This window comes from Ursus maritimus, unplaced genomic scaffold (assembly GCF_017311325.1).
Source record: "Ursus maritimus isolate PB19 unplaced genomic scaffold, ASM1731132v1 scaffold_17, whole genome shotgun sequence".
Lineage (NCBI taxonomy): Eukaryota > Metazoa > Chordata > Mammalia > Carnivora > Ursidae > Ursus > Ursus maritimus.
Window position 1 is genome coordinate 36,957,638 of NW_024424119.1, and position 20,706 is coordinate 36,978,343.

Consider the following 20,706-nt stretch of genomic DNA (forward strand, 5'->3'; position numbering starts at 1 on the left):
TAGGCAGGATGAGAAAAACTGCAAGGAATAAAGCCACAAACCACCTGTTTTACCAGATGCAGTAACAGTTTTTCATGAACAAATACTCCTCAAATTGTTGCTTAACAGATGGTTTTCCAATGCTCTGATATGGTGTTTTTAATAACTTTTTTTTTTAATTTTTATTTATTTGAGAGAGAGACAGAGCACAAGTGGGGGGGGGCAGAGGGAGAGGGAGGAGCAGACTCCCTGCTCAGCGGGGAGCCCGACACGGGGCTCAATCCTAGGACCCTGGGATCATGACCTGGGCCGTCAGACACTTAACCAACTGAGCCACCCAGGCATCCCAGTGTTTTTAATAATTTTATACTGTTTTGTTCTTGCTTTCTGTGGAAAGGATTTATCTGACATCCTTGCCCTGCTACTACCCAAAGATGAAGCCAAAAAGGATTTTCTGACAAACTGGATGTGGATACAAAGGAAAGAATGTAGTCAAGGGTGACCCTGTGGCTTTTCACCTAAGCAAGTATAATGGAGTGGTCATTTACGCTAAAATAGTTAAACTATCAGGAGGAGAACAGACAAGCAAGGGAAGAGCTGAAATTCAGTTTTTGACATGTTACATTTGAGATGGCTATTAGACATTCAAGTGGATACTCTCATGGTGTTTTAGAGAATCCATTACTGGCTGACAGAATAAATAGATAACCAATAAGTCTCCTTCTCAAAAGCTCGGTTTCATGAGTCCTAGACCACAAAGAAGTGGTTCAGTAATACATGTTATCAAAGTTCAGGAAAGCAAAAGCTCACTGAAGCATGGGTTGAACAAAGAAAAAGGATTTGAAAAATGAACAGAATTGAGATGAGCAGTCAAGAAGACCCTAAGCATAGAAACAAAGAAAGGTAAGTAGAATAGAAGAGGAGGAGAGAAGAAAAAAAAAAAAAAAAAGCAAGATCATATAAGGTTTCTCTAAGAACTAGAAGGTAAGAATGTATAATGGCAGGTTTAGGCAAAATATAACAAAAACAAAAAAGGTCTCTAAACAAGTCTATATGGTTTATATAAGTGACTATACATGATCAATATCCAAAGAACAGATAAGAACTACACAGAAACTGAAACAGAGATATGGAGAGAGCAAATTGTTAGGAGCAAAGACTGAGGACATACTGAGGCTGAGAATAACGGAGAACAGGACTTCCAAGTGGAGATTCACATAGCAGGAAACAATGGTAAATTCTGCATATCAGAAAATCTATTGATAACATATCTCTACAGCACTATATGAAAATTTTTCATATCCATGATTTCACATAAACTTCACAATTCCTGGAAAATAACATATCAACATCTAGGATGAGAAGTTTAGTGGACTTCAGATAAAGGTTAAGATACATAATAAAAATTTACTTTAAAAGACAGTAAGATACATCACTACAGAGAAAATTTTAGCTGTACTTTGGAGAATGGGTTTTATTTTGTTTTGTTTTTATAAAGAAGGGTGTTAAAACCTGAATGTTTGTATCCTCCCAAAATTCTTATGTTCAAATCCTAACCTTCCATATGATGGTTAAGAGGGCCTTTGGGAAGTAATTAGGTCTTGAGGATGGAGCCCTCATGATGGGATTAGTGTCGTTATAAGAAGAGACACAAGACAGGTGATCTTTCTCTCCTCCATGTGAGGGTACAAGGAGAAAATGGTCATTTCTAAACCAGACAGAGTGCCTTTACCAAGAACTTGACCATGCTGGCACCTTGATCTGAGACCTCCAAACTCTAGAACTGTGACAAATAAATGTTTCTTGTTTAAGCCACCCAGTCTGTGGTATTCTGTTACAGCAGTCCAAACTAAGAAGAGAAAGAACTGGAAATGTAAGCTGGAAGGACCCAGAAAAGTAAGACATAAAGATTCTATGGTAAATTAGCAGAAAGACCAATGAGACAAAAAGGGAAGGAGCTAATCAAGAAATTCTGATCTAGTAAACAAGGAACTAACTAGATTAGGACTCATGAGACCAGATCATAGTTCTCCCATTAAAAGAAGAAGCCACTTATTCTTCACTATCTCAATTTTTTCATCTGTGATCATTTCTGAGAATTTTGATAACAAAATTAAAATGCACATAAAAAAGTTAAAAGTAGGCAAATTCATGGCGAAACTAATAATGTAAAAATCTAAATAATTTGTTATATATATTTATAATTAGAGTAAGTTTTCCATGACAGCTTCTGCCAGCTTCTTATGAGTACTATAATTCTTTTTTAAATAGGCTCCACGCCCAGTACAGAGCCCAGCTTGGGGCTTGAACTCACAACCCTGAGATCAAGACCTGAGCTTATACCAACAGTCAGATTCTGAACTAACTGAGCCACCCAGGCGCCCCTGCATACTACAATTCCAACAAGAGTTTATTAATGGCAATAGCAATTGTTATACTCTACCTTTGCAGTCAGGAGAAGAGCTAAAAGAAGGGTTCCTATCACTAACAAAAATATGATGAAAATGCTTATTATTTTGTCTAACATCTTCTCCAACCAGATGATCATCTGCACAGAAACAAAAAAGAGAATTACTTATCTGTCAACCACAGCTTAATAAAAATGCATATATATTCAAATATTATTAAGACAAAATAGGATACTCAGCATTGCAAATCAAACTATGGCATAACGATTAAAGCAGTGAAAGGCGTAAGCAACTTCAGAAAATTAATTAACAGAATTAATTACTATTGTTATATAAAAAAAGAGTTTATTATTGTCCTATCTAAGAAAAGGCAGTCAATTTGAACATAATCCATATTTACATTTGAATTCTCATACAGTGGTATATTTATTTACATTTCAAATTGTAATTTATAATCTGGTAAATATTCTAAACGAAATAAAATATTTAAATGAAATAATGATAATACATTAGCTGACCTCAAATCTCATGAAATTTTACTGTCAATCAGCAAATATAGATAGTTTTAGAAAAAGTATGCCTCTTACAAAACAGGTATGCCCGAAATTATACAGATAAAATAGGAGCAAATTAAAATAGGAATTACATTCAAAATATTTTTTTCCCTTTGATGCCATTAGGGTTACAAAACAGTAATAATAAAAATCTAATGTTAAGGTAATGATAACATCAATTTCAGAATACTACCCTGGGGGGAGGGGTCAAGTAGGCAAATGCACGATCAGGAGGGGTACAAAATGGGCCTGAATTATACAGGTAATGTTATATCAAGCCAGAGGATAGACTCACTGATGTTCTTTACATCTTTTTATATTTGAAATATTTCATAACAAAATATTTCTTAAGATCTAATATTCCACTTGAAATCTCCATTCTTTCTAAAACATAAGCTTTAGGACAAACTGACTGTAAATAAAGAGTAATCATTACTGTAATGGTTATTCCTTAATCAATAATTAAAATTATGCTTTCCCTAAATGCTACTTGACATTCCATTCTGAGTATAACTTCTCTCATCTTCCACAATCACAAATAATCCTACATTTTAAAAAATTTTTGTTCTCAGAATATATAGTAATTGACACATTTCTAGAATTCCTGCCATACAAAGCTACCATTTAACATTTCAAAAATAAAGTCAATTAGACTGATGACTGCTGAAACACCACACTGCACCCTTCAACCCCCTACAAAAGCTACAGCATTGCTGAATAAGTTAGTCTTAATTTAAATCTGAATTATGCTCTCCAGTGAGTTAAACACACAAGAGCAAAGAATGGTGGTTAAAAACAAAACAAGACTGCTAAAACATTTACTTTCCATTCCATGCTATACGCTTGCGTCCCTTTATCTTTCGTGAAAGATACTATCGCGAAGAGATCAATGCTGCAGTGAACTCAAAGATAAAAAGTTCATCTTTTATCTTGACAATTATAGCTTCAAACGGAAGAGTTAATTTTCAGTGCATGCTACCAAAGCATCAAAGACAATGCAGAGATTAAAAAAAGTAGTATCAAGTTTCTAAGATATGGAAGGTCAGATGTCATATTTTGAAAGTATGTTCTAAAGTCAATGAAACTGAAAAGTTTCACAATCAGAAACCAACTCAACACATAGTTCTTGAGACAGTTTCCTGAGGAAATAGCTAGTGTTGTATTATTCCTCTTTGCAGTTCCCAAGGCTGACAGTGCATGGCACATGGTAAAAGCTCAAATATATATTTGAACAGGCAAACATAATTTCAGAATTAAGACGAGATTTTGGTATTCACAAATTACAATTTCTAAAAATAACTTGGGAGCCCCAATTTTTTTTAAAAAATGTCTATTCTGAAATATATTTCTTTAAATGTAAATGATGTTTTATTTAGACAGTATATCTAAATTTAAATCTTGGTATTTCTAACATACAAAACATGGAATTCACAAACACATTATGTATATCCACATTATAAAATCAAATTTTATGTTTTTTAAACCAGGATAGAATTTTCCTATCAGCAGCCATATACCTAAAAAATTGGGAAAAAAATCACACTAAGAGTCACCTAAATAAAAATTTATATTCAGGGCTAACAGTGAGGGTTAGAGGTTTCATTCAAAATTTAAAATAAATAAAACCATTTAAGATGCTCAATTTATAAACTAAAAAAGATGGGGAGGGGGAATCTATTCACATTATGGCCGGCTAAGGTAAGGTGAAAAAACAGGACAAAAGGAGGTAGAGAGAAGACTGGGGAAGAGAGACAGGGAAAGACTTATTAAAGAATAAAGGGAGTTGTTTTTTTTTTTTTTAAGTCAAAACAGGAGAAAAAAATGTGTGGCTGGGGTGAGGTGGTGCATAGAACGTAGGATCAATCAATAAAGAGGAAATAACAAAGTGGACAAAAAACTTAGATGGAGGAAAAGAACTCCCAGAAAGAGTGACTGGAACAAGACTCTGAAGGAAACAGAAACTCAGACATAGAAAGAGAAACATAGGGGTGCGTGGGTGGCTCAGTCAGTTAAGCATTTGCCTTCCGCTTGGGTCATGATCCCAGGGTGCTGGGATCTAGCCCCACATTGGGCTCTCTGCTCAGCGGGAGAGTCTACTTCTCCCTCTGCCCCTGCTCGCGCTCTCTCTCTCAAATAAATGAATGAAAGCTTGAAGGTAAAAAAAAAAAAAGAAAAAGAAAAGGGAGAAACGTGGACTGAAGAAGCAATGGAGAAGCAGAAGGGAATGGAGGAGAGAATTCCTAAGAAATGCCGGAGGCACTGTTCCAGGAGACAGATCCTGTGCTGTGCTCAGCTTCGGGCAACCAGAGCCACAGCACATGTCATCACTGCCATTAGCTGTCATGACTGCCTGCCCGTAGAAGTTACACTGTCCCTGGTGATCTCCCCAGTCTTCTACACTCAGAAATTATTTTAGTTATTAAACTTTATTTTCTTTTTTTTTTTAATTTTTTATTTATTTGACAGAGATAGAGACAGCCAGCGAGAGAGGGAACACAAGCAGGGGGAGTGGGAGAGGAAGAAGCAGGCTCATAGTGGAGGAGCCTGATGTGGGGCTCGATCCCATAACGCTGGGATCACGCCCTGAGCTGAAGGCAAACGCCTAACCGCTGTGCCACCCAGGCGCCCCTAAACTTTATTTTCTTAAAGGGGAAGGGGAGTAATTTTAAAATGACATTCTGAATGTTTCCAGTGTGAATGAAGGGCATGCACTTTTTAAAATTTAGAGAGGTCAGTAAATGTCTGGTTATACTGCAAGACTTTGAAACTTCTAAACTGGCTTTATTTATAGCAAGCTATTAAGAAAGTTACCATTCCACTACTGGGTTTTCTATTTCATTATTCTGGGCCTGTAGGCTTTCATTTTGCTTTGTTTTCTTTTTTTTTTTAATCTAATTCTAGCTGAGTCTTAGTGCAAATAACCAACATTAAAAAATAAGACAAGCCTTGAGAAATAGGTTATGTCTCAATTAACCACAGATATGTTCTCTCACCCTCCCTTCCTTGAATTGGTTTCCTAGTTCACTCCACTTGAACTTGACATACCAAATACCCAATGCTGCAAATTTTCTGACTTTGGATGTAATGTAATGAAATAGACCTCAACCTACTTATGTGCTTTCCTGGAACGCACAGTCCCAGAACTTACAGCAGTCACTCCTGCTCTCCACCAATGCTTTACCTATGCTACAAAGAATCACCAAAGAAAAGAAACCATCACTTGATCTCTTAGGAATCTTTTAAAACTGAGTCATAACTGGTTAGCTATGAATTAGGCTCCTAAATTAGGTGCTCTAACTCATGTAGTCATCGAAGGTTAAATCAAATTGCACATAATGACTTTAGCTCCCCTTTATCTCACCATTTGAGGACAATTTCATTTCAATACACACAAGTTGGAGAAGTGTATAAAACCACCTACTTTGATCAAAATAAGAAAATGTGACTTTTGTTTGCAGCACTATCGTTTGCCAAGGATTGTACTCATTTACTCATATTAGTTTTGCAGGGAATGGAGGTAAAGACAAAAGCATGTATGTTGGTGGGGACAGGGGGGTCGCCAGTAAGCATACGTATGTATGTATGTATTATTTATTTATTTATTTATTTATTTTATTTATTTATTTAACACACTGTTGATTTTCCAATCCGAAGTTCAGAAGTTTACAAACTGAGGGCTTCAGAGGGGAGAGGGTGGGGGAATGGGATAGACTGGTGATGGGTAGTAAGGAGGGCACGTATTGCATGGTGCACTGGGTGTTACACGCAACTAATGAATCATCAAACTTTATATCAGAAACCAGGGATGTACTGTATGGTGACTAACATAATATAATAAAAAAACATTAAAATAAAAAAAATAAAATAAAATAAAAAAGAAGTTTAAGGCATTGTCAAGTCCCCCCTTTCTTCTTCTTCAAAAAGAAAGAAGAAAACCCTAATCTCTATACTCAAAAGTGCCACCTTGGTCTATTTCTAAGAAGTACCACATTCTTCTTAAGGTCTGCCATAATATCTCCACCGAAAATTTTAGAGTTTTTTTGTGTTTAAACACAATACACATAAATGTCATCTCTTGCTATCTGTCCCAGGGATTTGATAAATTTATATATGTGGGCTATATGTCACAAGTACAGCACTCCTAATTTATCTGGATTATCCTTTATCGAAGTTATTAAAAATGTACCTATTCCATCCAAATCATGTGAAGCATTCACCATACATACATGTGGAAAACACATGAAATTAAAGGTCACAGGCCATGACCACAATCTTTTTTAAGTTAAAAATGAAATTCTAGAATAGCTATTAAAAAAAAAAATAGACACTATATAAAGTTACCAGCCAAGTGAATCAAGTATTTCACAGATTTATCTTTTTAAAAAAATTCCTGTGTCATTTATAAAATAAGTAGCAACAAAAAGTTCTCTTTCCGGGGCACCTGGGTGGTTCAGTCGGTTAAGCATCTGCCTTCGGCTCAGGGGTCCTAGGATCCAGCCCCACAGCTGGTTTCCTGCTCAAAAGGGAGCCTGCTTCTCCCTCTCTCTCTCTGCCTCTCCCCACTGCTCATGCTCTTTCTCTCAAATAAATGAATAAAATCTTTAAAAAAAAAAAGTTATCTTTCCTTTTCGATAAGTCTTGCCTAATGTGCCCTCACACATCAAACTAAGACTAGAACAGGGCCACATTATAGAGCTGAAAAGGAATGGCATTCACTCACAGCAGACAAAAGGACTACAACACAGAACTTCTTACACACACCTAGGCAAGGAGATACCAACCGTATATCCTAAATAAATAGCTTTGGGTGTTTAGCAAATTATACTGTGATAGTGTCAATGCTTCACGACCTTCCATAGCTTATTAATTTGAACTTTAAAAGCAAAAACTAATTTTGACATATGGAAACAGAATGAGCATGGAGATACAGGGGGAAGTTACAGAATTCAATAGTAAAAACCAACATCCATGTGTTCATTTACCTTCTTATTTAGCCAGTGCCAGAGCTTGAGGATAGGGGGTAAGGTAAGAAAGAGAAGATAAGAACAGTGGAACATCATTAGAGAATGCAATAATAGTATGAAAAGAAAAGAAAGTCACCGAGAGTATGAGGAGGAAATAATCCCAGACCAAAAAAACAAGACGAAAACTAGAAAAATAATTGTAATGCATTAACAAAGTTTTAAAATCAAGTGAATACAGTGTTCGTTTAAGATATACAATGATTAAAATAACCACAAGCTTTGTCAGCAGTTCAACAATTAAAAATACGTAAAATAACCGGCTGCTTGTCAGCTTAAATAGTCACACCAAACTCCAAAGATCGGAATAATAAGATTCTTTCACATATCACGTACCAAAAGGATTTTTAGTCCCGATATAATTCACGTTCATACACTACGTGTTCACTGAACTTTGTGATTGTGGCTTTATAGTACTGGGTATTTCACATTTTTTAAACAGTAAAACACGTCAGGGCTCATTTGGAACAGTGACCACTTGGCCAAAGAGCAGACACACCTAAGATTCTGTTAATATTTGGTGTATTTCCTTCCAACTAAATTTTTTAGACACACATTTTTCTACTTTACATAACATCCTTTCTTGCACATAAATGTTACCTCATCTAAACACCTCACAATATTTAGCGCTATAATAACTAATGATCGTTAGTAGACACATGAGGTAAAACTTGTTAAAAATAGGATTTAAGGCATAACTAGTGATATAAAAACTATGAAAGCTAAAAAGCATAATTTCATCAGAGTAACTATAAATGCTCTTCGCAGAGTTTTTACTAAAAGTACACCCAATGCATGTTTAAGACTATACTTCGAACAATCTCCTATAGAGGAATATTTTCAAAAACACTAGTCTGATCAATCAAAATGTAACAGAAACATGAAAAATATACTTATTCCCCAAAGCAGCAGCCCATATACATTATACTAGATAGAACATGATTACAGCATCAATTATAACTAGACAAATATTCAGTTTGCAATAGCCATTTATTCTGATATGTTCATTATAGCCCAAAATGCTTGTTTTATTCATTTTACTGTCTCTCGTAAGAAGAACAAATTAGCATAAAAATTTGAATAAAAAATGACAAATTTTTACAAGGCTAATTCATCACAAATACTTTTGATACCCTCAGAACTTCAAATGACACAACTATAGAGTTGTCCTAAGTGAAGGGTTCCAAATACAAGTACGCGGGATTCTGAAAACAAGATTTAGTGTCCAACCCTTCTGATAGTGGTAAGGCTGTCCGAAGTTAACCAAAGTAAGAGTCACCCTCTTTAAACAGTCTGAAGGACTATATCTGCTCTAGTAAGACAAAGCTTCACCCCAATACCAGGAAGATGTGATAAATGTTAAAATTTATGAGAAGTCTTAGACTCTTCCTTATTTAAAAAGTTGGAAAATGAATACAAATAGGCAAATCACAAAATAAAAATATAAATAGCCAATAAGCAAACTCATTTTCATTTTTTAAAATTTCAAATTAAAATGACACTGAGATACTTCTTTTTATGAAACTGAAAAGGCTTTTTGTTACATTGTAACATCTAGCATTAGCAGGAGCTCAGGAAATGGGCACTGCCCTATGTTACACTGATGGGAATTAAAACTGGCAAATTTTCTGGATGACAGAAAAGCAATACTTAAGAAAACCTTATCTCCCTGGGGAGCCTGGGTGGCTCAAGTCGGTTAAACGTCTGGCTCTTGGTTTCGGCTCAGGTCATGATCTAGCGGTTGTGGGATTGAAACCCACATTGGGCTCTGTGCTCAGTGCTGAGTCCGCTTCAGATTCTCTCTACCTCTCCCTCTCACTCACTCTCCCAAATAAATAAATAAATAAAATCTTAAAACAAAAACAAAAAACAAAAAAAACTTATCCCCCTGCATCTCTGTTGCCCCAGGAGGAAGTCCAGCTCATACAGCACAGCACCCACAAAGAACTCGATTCGGTCTTGCCTGACTCTCCAGCCTTGCGTCTTCATATAGCCCACCATGACTGTGTCCTTGGTGCTAAGAAGTCACGCTGCAGCAGTCTCTACCTATCTCTGCATGGCTCTGTCCACCTGTTCTTCCTGCCCTGTCAACCTAATAAACTCCTACCTGTGCTTCACAATTTGCTCTGGCATCACCTCTTTGGCAAAACCTCCCGGGTCCCACTGCCTGGCCAACAGCGAGTCCTCTCTTGCTCAGGACTACCACTGAATCCTGCACACACTTTCCTCCACAAACTAAAACCACAGCTAACACACAGAGCTTACTATGAATCAGGCTCCGATCCAGAAACTATACGTTTACTAACTCATTTAACCCCCACAGTCGTTCCCCGAGGTGCATGCTATTATATTTATTGTACTGATAAGGAAAACAAGGCATAGAAAGGTTAAGAAATTCACCCAAGATCACATAGCTAGTAAGCAGCAGAACTGGGATCTGAAACCAGTTTGGAATCAGGGTTCACGCTCCTAACCAATGCCTCTAAATTTTAATGGATTGCTGTCTCTCCACTAAACAGAGTTCCTGCACCTAATTTTCTGTGAGTCAGTGGATTTTCCTGAGGACTTAGCCCACTACCTGACATGTGGGAATTACTCCAGAAACACCACACTGAGGCGCCATTACCTGGCAATATAATTTTAGGCATGTCACTTATCGTTCCAGATTTCAATTTGGTCCTTCTAAAATGAGTTGAACAGCTGTTCCATAATAACCTTTTCTCCCATTTTAAGAGGGAAACCTACATACACAATACTGATTTAAACTAAATCTACCCTATCCTTACAGAAAGCCAAAATTCTAAACTTGAGGTTTCATCACAGATGTAGACATTAAATGTGTCATCAACAATCACAGTACAAACACCAAATACTATGACACAGACTCTATGTATACATAAACTCCATTAAAACAGTCCAAGTGCTTAAAATACAATACCTTGCTATCAACTTTTAACAAGAATTTTCCAAGCCCAACAACAGGCCACGGGGCAAGAGCCTCCTGCCGCTCCCTCAGAAAGTGCTCCACGGCCTGCCACCACACCAGGCAGCGTTTCTCCAGGAAGTCCACAACTCCAAAGTGAATAACAAGCTTTTTGAGGATCCAGACTAGAAAGAAGGAACACATACAAAACCAAAACACAGATTACAAAGTCAGAACATGAAAAGGTCCTTTAATTTCACGTGACCTTTCTAAAACAGCGAAGCTATTATTAAATAAAAATCAATTAAGAGGGGCGCCTGGGTGGCTCAATCGGTTAAGCATCTGCCTTCGGCTCAGGTCATGATCTTGGGGTCCTGGGATCGAGCCCAGCATTGGGCTCCCTGCTCAGCGGGAGTCTGCTTCTCCCTCTCCTCTGTGCTCTCTCTCTTAAATAAATAAATAAAATCTTAAAATCAATTAAGAAAAAAAGGCAAGGAGAGAGATGAAAAGTTCGCGGTATTCCAAGGTGACAGAATTAGGACAAATAACTTATCACACAATTCCCGCCTGCCTATGTACTACCTTCGCCATGAAGGCCGAATCCCTGAAGGAGCCAGGGATTATTTCACAGCCCGTATAAAAGTAAGATACTCTGATCATCATTTCAGGGACTACAATCCTAGCCCCTCATACCTTGCTCTTCCAGGATAAAGAATACTAACCCCTAACATGTCCCAATTTCCTTGGCTATTATAGATTCTCTTGCAAATGTTATTCTTCTCCTTGGATATTTAACAATGTTAGTGGCCAGAAAAGTATCGAGGATTCCAGCCACACCATGATTTTATATCTCTGGTATCTGTATTTCTCTACTTGATGCTGCTCTGTACATGTGAAACTCTCAGCAGGCTTCAGCAGAGAAGCAGAGTAGGGACAAGCAGGGTTGTTACAGATGGTCCCTGAGGCTATGCAGGGCACCGCCTCTGCAGAGACCACTCACGGAGCACAATACGAATGTACCCTCTGCATTGGGCAGCGAGGCTGTCCTACAAGCAGGGGGTGAGCTTCCTATTAAAGGCCAACTAAGAAGATGGTGTGGCCAGAAGGAAGTGCTACTTATCTGTGGGGGTACCTTGAAGTCTGGACCCTGGATAATTGATCCCAACTATTATAATTTCCCTGGGGAAAGTCTGGGGATTTCTGTGTCCTTAGCCTGGGCCACGCAATCTAATGGTTCACAGTTTACTCTTCTGAACCATGAACTCAGTGTTACATGCCAGTTCAACAATTCCATCATTAACATTTCTAAATCTCTACAGAGATCCTAGGAAAGCTCCTATGGTCTCTAGAATAAGCTCAGAGTAATTATAGGCTGTAGAAAATGTTCTGGGGGCCACCTGTTCAAAGCCTGCTCTCCTAAAGCCACGTCAAATTGTTATGATGGTCTGAAGGTCAAGAAAGGACTAGGATAAATGTTAAGTCCTGCTAACAAATTTTAAAGAGAAGGGGGTGCCAACAGTACCTGACACATTTGGCAGCATAAAATAAATCATTTGGTAACACCAAAAATGTATGGAACAATCCAGAAAGAGCAATTTAAACTATTTCACTAAGCATTTCTACAAATTCCTTAACAGAAAGCATGGCAATGGTATGTACTCTGTGACTTGCTCAGTTACAACTGTTATCTTGTTCCAACTGCCAAACAGAAGCTCTGTTCGAGGATGCAAGAAGCAGATACAAACTCTGAGCTTCACATTCTGTGCTCCCCAAGGACAGGCACTACACGGTGTTCCGATCATAACAAATCTTTAAAAAGAAATTTTTTTAAAAAAAGGTAACGATTTCATTAACTGTCCAAGTTAATGAGAATATTAAGTTTTAATTAAAACTAAGGATCTAGAAAGTAAATGGTCCAATGAGTTTAGATTTTTAAACCATGGTGAATAGGCTACCAAAAAGGAAATTCTGTTTAAATCAATAGTGAAAAGCTTTAATAAAGGAGAAAGGACTCATCAAATTTAGGAGGTATCTGGATGGCAGGACCCCGAGCATCAACTGAGGACTTAATAAGTTTGAAAAGGGGGCACTTGGGTGGCTCACATCTGCCTTCGGCTTAGGTCATGATCTCAGGGTCCTGGGATTGAGCCCCGCATCAGGGCTCCCTGCTCAGCGGGGAGTCTGCTTCTCCCTCTGCCTCTGCCTCTCCCCTGCTCATGTTCTCTCTGTCTCTCTCAAATAAATAAAATCTGTAAATAAATAAATATATATATAAATATAAATAAATATATAAATATAAATATATATATTTCCAACCACGAAAGCATGAAATAAAAGACTCTTCCACAACTCACCTGAATTACTTACCTTTCCAGTCTTAGAAGACCGCTTTAAATATACAATTGTTTTATTCTTAAAAGAGAGTAATATTACCTCAAATATTACAATGCAAAAGTTAAAGAAGTCTTCAAACACAGAGCATAATTACCCGCAATAGGCACGGGCAGCAGCTGCACTATCCACAGGTTCAGCCAGAGCTGCACTCCGATAATGGCCCACACGAGGGACACGAAGTAGATGTCGCTGGTTTTCTTCTTCCTGACAAACGTTCCCATTTCAGGCCTTTTTCTGCCCAGAGTGGGTGAAGGGGAGGAAGGTGAAGGAGAGGAGGATAGCGCAGGAGGGGGCTCTCCTCTGTCCATGCTTTCTGAAAAGGGGGGGAATCACCACTCTATTAGTCCACATTAGTTAACAGTCCTACGGAGCAATTCGCTGGACTACTCTATTGTAAGCCTCCAAAATGGACTGTGAGAGTGTGATCGCACTGGGTTAACTGGATGTATGTTGGCACATGCACCGGAAAATGTGTGGAGAATTACACTACTGACCGTAATTATATCTAGGGAAATTAAGTTTGTTGGGGGGTAGGGTGGGAATGGTGATTTACTTGTTACTTTATATATTTCACACTGTTCAAAGTTTTATGACAAATATATATAATATATATATATATTATACATAAACAAAAAACTATGACAAAATAGCTGAGAATTATAATTAGCCCATGAAAACTCCTCAAACTGTATAAAGCAACAAATATTAACATACAGAATTCCTAGATCTAAAAATGCCTCCTCTTTTAATATAATTTTATTAGATATATATGTATATATTTCTGATACAACATGGCTTTTTGGTGCCATTTCACTTAAAATGGAGCCAACTGCTCTTAAAGGAAGGAACCCAGGGCTTTGAAACAGGTCTTTCCCTTAGAATGAGAAATAAAACAATGACGGATTGCTGGGGGTGAGGAATTTTCAAATATAGGAGACCTTACCAAATGATTTCACATAAGGTACTGTTTTCTAACAATGAAACTACCACGTTACCCTTTACTACAGGGTTATATTATTTCTATTTCCTGCTTTTACCAAAATATATCATATACCTCAAAATCATGTAAGTCTTAAAGCAATATTACTCAGTATATGCCACGATGATGAAAAGGAGTAAGACCCTACAACCTGCAATTTACCTCCCATAAAAAAAGCTAATGACAAAAATATATTATGATTCATATAAAGTCTCGAAAATAAAGGAAAGAAACAATAACCATCACCCCAGCTCCCTATTTGTCCCATAGTTTTTACATAGTTTTATGTAGTTATATCGTGTTCCACTTACCCTGTCGCACTTTCTTCCTTCAGCTGAATGTCACCTCCAGGAGAGCTAAGACCTTGTCTGTCTTGTTCTCCCTCCGCTGAATAGCACATAGAATAGTACCTGACATACAGTGGGTGCTCACTAAATACTGCTGGAAGACAGCCTTCCCTCTCATTGCATAATGTTCATAAGCAACTACACAGCAGCCCTCTGAGTGCTATATTATAATGTCCTTAGAGCATCTTCTAATGTCACATGTTTATCTGTGAGTAAATTGTTACTACTGATACACTAGCACCACGGTAAGTCAGCCCACCTCACTAGAACGAACATTCTACCATGAGGTCTGGTGCTAAAGACCAAACTAGTTATATGTTTGACTTCGCTCTTTGAGAATCTTTTTAATTTGGAAACTTCATGTTGGTGGGTGTGGCAGATACTTAGAAGAATAAGTCCATAACCAAATCATCATCCCCTCTTCATTTTGAAAACATGATTCAATGTGCAATAAAGATGTGTTTTCCTACCACCCCAAAGGACTTTTCCTTAGCTGATCCCTCCTTTTGTAAAGTCAGTTCTTCAGGAAGAGCTCACCAAAAATATTCCTTAACTGCAAATCCCCTGGCACTAATAGACTGCTTGGCACAGAGATGGCCCTTTCCTTCCTGAACTCTATGTGAGTACAGTGTGACTTCAAAGCTGATATAAATCTACCAGCTAGATCTCTTAGGACCCTGGGATCCAGAACAACCAAACAGGTCCGTTTTAGGGGAAACAGTTAATATATTAACAGCATGAGGCATGCAAAGCAAACTTTGAGAAGAAAAGCAAGAAATGCCAAAGAAATGGATGACCGTAAGACAGAAAAGAAAAACCAAAGAAAAAACTGGGTCAACAACAAAAGCAATGTGAAGAGTTAGAGCAAAACAGAACAGTGGAGAAGAACTGACAGCTATATACGTGGAAAATAAGGAAAGGATTAAGTGGGAAAAAAATATGGGAGAAGGTACATAGGGCACCAAGAAAAAGAAAATAAAATGAAAGTGAGAAGGAATAACAAAAAAAAAATAAGAAAAGCATTTGATCTAAAAAAAAAAAAAAAGGAAAAGATGAAGATTCAAGATAAGAAACATAAAAAGGTAAATAATTAAAAGCACGAAAAATGTGATTATGTGAGAACAAGGATGAGAGAAGGAAAAAGTGTAAAAATCAGAGGAAATCAAAGGAAAATGAAGAACCAGTAAATTGCATTCTGTGATGCTCATGTCCTTAAGTTTATCCTTTATAAAGCGTATTTCATTTTCCAGAATGATTTTGAAAACATTCCTTCGTAAGGTGAGTCACCTGCAGGTTGGGCGGAGGGCGGGTCCTCGGGGCTCGATTCGTACCCTGTGATAGAGATGGCCAAGGTTGCTAGAGTAGAAGCTGCCATGGAAATAACCTGCCCTGGTAACTCTGCTCCTGTAAAACAAGCATGTGTTTAAAACTTTTTTAAGCAAAGTGGGAAACAACTGCTGCAAACTGAAACATAGTCCTCAGATTTCAAAAGCAATAAAACGAAATGGTTATTAACTGATCCACTGGACCAGGGATTCTTCACCAAGGGAGACTGCTTAAGAATCAAAAGCAAGGGGCGCCTGGGTGGCTCAGTCGTTAAGCGTCTACCTTAGGCTCAGGGCTTGATCCTAGAGTCCTGGAATCGAGCCCTCATTGGGCTCCTCCGCTGGGAGCCTGCTTCTTCCTCTCCCAGTCCCCCTGCCTGTGTTCCCTCTCTCACTGGCTGTCTCTCTCTCTCTGTCAAATAAATAAATAAAATCTTAAAAAAAAAAAAAAGAATCAAAAGGAAAGTCTGCTAAAAATTTGGTTCCTGGACTCTGCATATCAGTCTCCTTTAGGAACCTCACACTGGTGCGTGCAGCTGAGAGTAGATATCTAAATGTGGAGTCCGCTTTTTTACTTTTTAACTTCACAAGTTAATGTGAATGCACATGTCTGTTGAAAAACATTGCAACACCAAGTCTGTGAGTTTCCTGAATGCAGACCGTCTGACTCCCCTTTGTGTCACTAGCTCCCAGTACAGTATGGAATGGCCAACACTTGGTGCTCTCAATAAGAACATTCCATGAATGAACAGGCAAACATATGGGTACTAGGCAAAGCCATATAGCTCTATGAAGTACATAATTCGGTACAGGCAAAATCCACCACTGAGAGTCTAAAATATATTATTACTCTGTTTCATATTATATGTTCCCATGTTAAGTTCCTAAAAGGTAGTGCGCCAAGCTTAATCATCTGCACTGAACTCAAATAAAACATTTACTGGTCAATGAGGTCTGTCTATAACGGTCAGCCTTTAATCTGCGATGGCAGACAACACGGACTAGCTCACACAATACCAGGTTCTAGCATGCTTTCCTCCTCCAAGAGACTGGAAAGCTACAAACTATATTTCTTAGACTCCCCTGTAGCAAAGGTCCCATGTATAAGGCAGTTTCTACCAAGCAGGCACATGTGTGCAACACCTAGAAGACCAAAGTGGGACTCACTGTAATTTGGACACTCTCATGTCAAACAGTCATGGAGGCATATGGTTTTTCTGCAGAACTTACTTAGCAGAAGTTCTAAAAGTTCTGCTATCTGATGTCTAACTTTGTGGCAGCTGTGGTACTTCTGCTCAAATAGTCCTTTGGTGTCACTGAGCACTTTACCCAGTTGCATTGCTTCTGCCTGTGTCAGATCCAAGCTTAATTAATTGTCTGGTCTTCCCAAAAATCCTACATGTAAAAATTCTACATGCTGACCACTCTCTCCTTCTATTTAGACTAGCTGGTGTGGACTCTACTGTCCACAACTAAGAGCACGAACACTCACCAAATCATATAACCACACTCATAGAGATGGGACCTCACTTTTGGTAGGCCAATATACAATGTAACAACATAGAATTCTGCCAAGCCAATGAAAATAGCCTTGACCATTCAGAAAGCCAATGAATTTCAGCTCCAAAGGAATTCCACCCACTCAGCAAATCCAAGGCTGGCCATCTCCCAGAGACAAGTAGACCAGGCCCTGAAATGGCTCACTGATCCTGAACCATCAGGATCAAGAGCATGCACCTTACTCAACCATATCCTATTCTTCCTCTAATAAATGCTTAACAGAGGTTTATTTTTAGGCAATCCAAGAGAAAGTCAAATTCATGATCTGGGAAGAGAACAAGGGATCTGGATTAGGATCTCTTCTTCTGGCCTAAGTATGTAAGATGTTTTTTACACGCCAATGAGGGAACAAGGTTGAGAGTGAAAGACACTGTCTTTCATGTCTCACATGTCCTCATTACTCACTGTATTGAATGCTAGGGATAAAGACACAGACCCTGCCCCCATGGAGTCTAGTGGAAGAGACAGATACGAATTAAAGAACCACATGGGAAAAAAAAAATTCTTACTGTACTTAGGGAATAATTTGTTAATTCACCTTAAAAAAAAAAAGAAAAAGAAAAAGAGGGGCACCTGGCTGGCTCACTTAATAAAGCATGTGTGCTACTCTTGATCTTGGGGTTGTGGGTTTGAGCCCCACAATGGGAATACAGATTACTTAAAAAATAAAAATAAAAAATAAAAAATAAAAAAAGAACCACACAAACGTGAATGCATACAAACTACAGTGACTGCTAGAAAGGAAACATACTAGCTATTTTATGAACTCCTAACTGAAAAAATCTGATTTAGTCTGGAGAATCAGGAATAGCTTCTCTTTAAGAAATGAAAATGAAGCTGAGAATCAGAAAACAAAAGGAAATAAAAGGCATCCAAATTGGCAAAGAAGAAGTCAAACTCTCACTCTTCACAGATGACATGATTCTCTATATAGAAAACCCAAAAGACTCCACCAAAAAATTGCTAGAACTGATACAGGAATTCAGCAAAGTTACAGGATATAAAATCAATGCACAGAAGTTAGTCACATTTCTATGCACTAACAATGAGGCAGAAGAAACAAAATTAAAGGAATTGATCCCATTTACAATTGCACCAAAAACCATAAGATACCTAGGAATACACCTAACCAAAGAGGTAAAGGATCTGTACTCTGTATACAACATTTATGAAGAAATTGAGGAAGACACAAAGAAACAGAAAAACGTTCCACGCCCATGGATTGGAAAACAAACAGTTAAAATGTCTATGCTACCCAGAGCAATCTACACATTTAATGCAATCCCTATCAAGATACCATCAACTTTTTTCACAGAGTTGGAACGAACAACCCTAAAATTTGTATGGAACCAGAAAAGACCCCAAATAGCCAAAGGAATGTTGAAAAAGAAAACCAAAGCCGGAGGTATCACAATTCCAGATTTCAAGCTATATTACAAAGCTGTAATATTCAAGACAGTATGGTACTGGCATAAAAACAGACACATAGATCAATGGAACAGAATAGAGAACCCAAAAATGGACCCTCAACTCTATGGTCAACTGATCTTCAACAAAGCAGGAAAGAACATCCAATGGAAAAAAGACAGTCTCTTCAACAAATGGTGTTGGGAAAATTGGACAGCCACATGCAGAAGAATGAAACTGGACCACTTCCTTATACCATACACAAAAATAGACTCAAAATGGATGAAAGACCTAAATGTGAGACTGGAATCCATCAAAATCCTAGAGGAGAACACGGGCAGCAACCTCTTTGAACTCGGCCGCAGCAACTTCTTGCTAGACACATATTCAAAGACAAGGGAAACAAAAACAAAAATGAACTACTGGGACTTCAACAAGACAAAAAGTTTTTGCACAGCAAAGGAAATAGTTGACAAAACTAAAAGGCAACCTATGGAATGGGAGAAGATGTTTGCAAATGTCTTATCAGACAAAAGGTTAGTATCGAAAATTTATAAAGAACTTACACCCAAAAAATAAATAATCCAATCAAGAAATGGGCAGAAGACATGATCAGACATTTCTCCAAAGACATCCAAATGGCCAAGAGACACATGAAAAAATGCTCCACACACTTGGCATCAGGGAAATACAAAACAAAACCACAATGAGATACCACCTCACACCAGTCAGAACAGCTAAAATTAACAAGTCAGGAAACAATAGATGTTGGGAGGATGTGGAGAAAGGGGAACCCTCTTATACTGTTAGTGGGAATGCAAACTGGTGCAGCCACTCTGGAAGACAGTATGGAGGTTCCTAATAAAGTTAAAAATAGAGCTACTCTATGACCCAGCAATTGCACTATTAGGTATTTATCCAAAGGATACAAACATAGTGATTCGAAGGGGCACAGGCACCCTTATGTTTATAGCAGCAATGTCTACAATAGCCAAAATATGGTAAGAGCCCAGATGTCCATCTACAGATGAATGGATAAAGAAGAGGTGGTACACACACACACACACACACACACACACACACACACACACAGGAAGATTACTCAGCCATCAAAAAGAATGAAATCTTACCATTTGCAATGATGTGGATAGAACTACAGGGTATTATCCTAGCGAAATAAGTCAGTCAGAGAAAGACAAATATGATTTCACTCACACGTGGAATTTAAGAAACAAAACAGATGAACATAGAGAAAGGGAAGGAAAAATGAGACAAAAACAGAGAGAGAGAGACAAACCATAAGAGATTCTTAACTACAGGAAACACTGAGGGTTGCTAGAGGGGAGGTGGGTGGAGGGAGGGAGTAACTGGGTGAATGGCATTAAGGAGAGCACTTGATGGAATGAGCATTGGGTGTTATATGCAACTGACGTATCACTAAATTCTACCACTGAAACTAATAATACAGTATATGTTAATTAAATTGAATTTAAATTAAAATAAAATGCAAAAAAAGAAAAGAAAATGAAGCTGATATACAAAGGATGAGAAGGAATTAAACAAAAGAATGTAAAGAATAATATTTTGGGCAGAAGGAGGTGAGTAGGAAGACTGTAAGTGAAGACACTAGCAGGTTAAAGATAGTGTAAGAAGGCCAGTGTGTCTGGAACACAGCTAGCAGGAAACTGGTATCAAATAAACCAGGCTGGACATGGTGAGCAAGATGATGCAAGTCACAGAAGACCACAGTAAGTACTTTAGGCTTTATTCTAAAAGGAGTAGGAAAGTAGTGAAGAGTTTTAAACAGGA

The 20,706-nt window shown here is 37.9% G+C and overlaps 1 protein-coding gene across 1 annotated transcript in view; it reads right to left on the minus strand.

Moving 5' to 3' along the window:
• The window catches only part of TMEM245 (transmembrane protein 245), a 99,144-nt gene that overhangs the window by 57,515 nt on the left and 20,923 nt on the right, over window positions 1–20,706 (minus strand). The window contains exons 4-7 of the mRNA XM_040631686.1: window positions 15,893–16,009; window positions 13,374–13,592; window positions 10,901–11,070; window positions 2,423–2,527 (exon numbers count right to left, since the gene is read on the minus strand). Of these exons, the coding sequence (XP_040487620.1) occupies window positions 2,423–2,527; window positions 10,901–11,070; window positions 13,374–13,592; window positions 15,893–16,009 (611 nt within the window). The remainder of the gene's footprint in view (window positions 1–2,422; window positions 2,528–10,900; window positions 11,071–13,373; window positions 13,593–15,892; window positions 16,010–20,706) is intronic.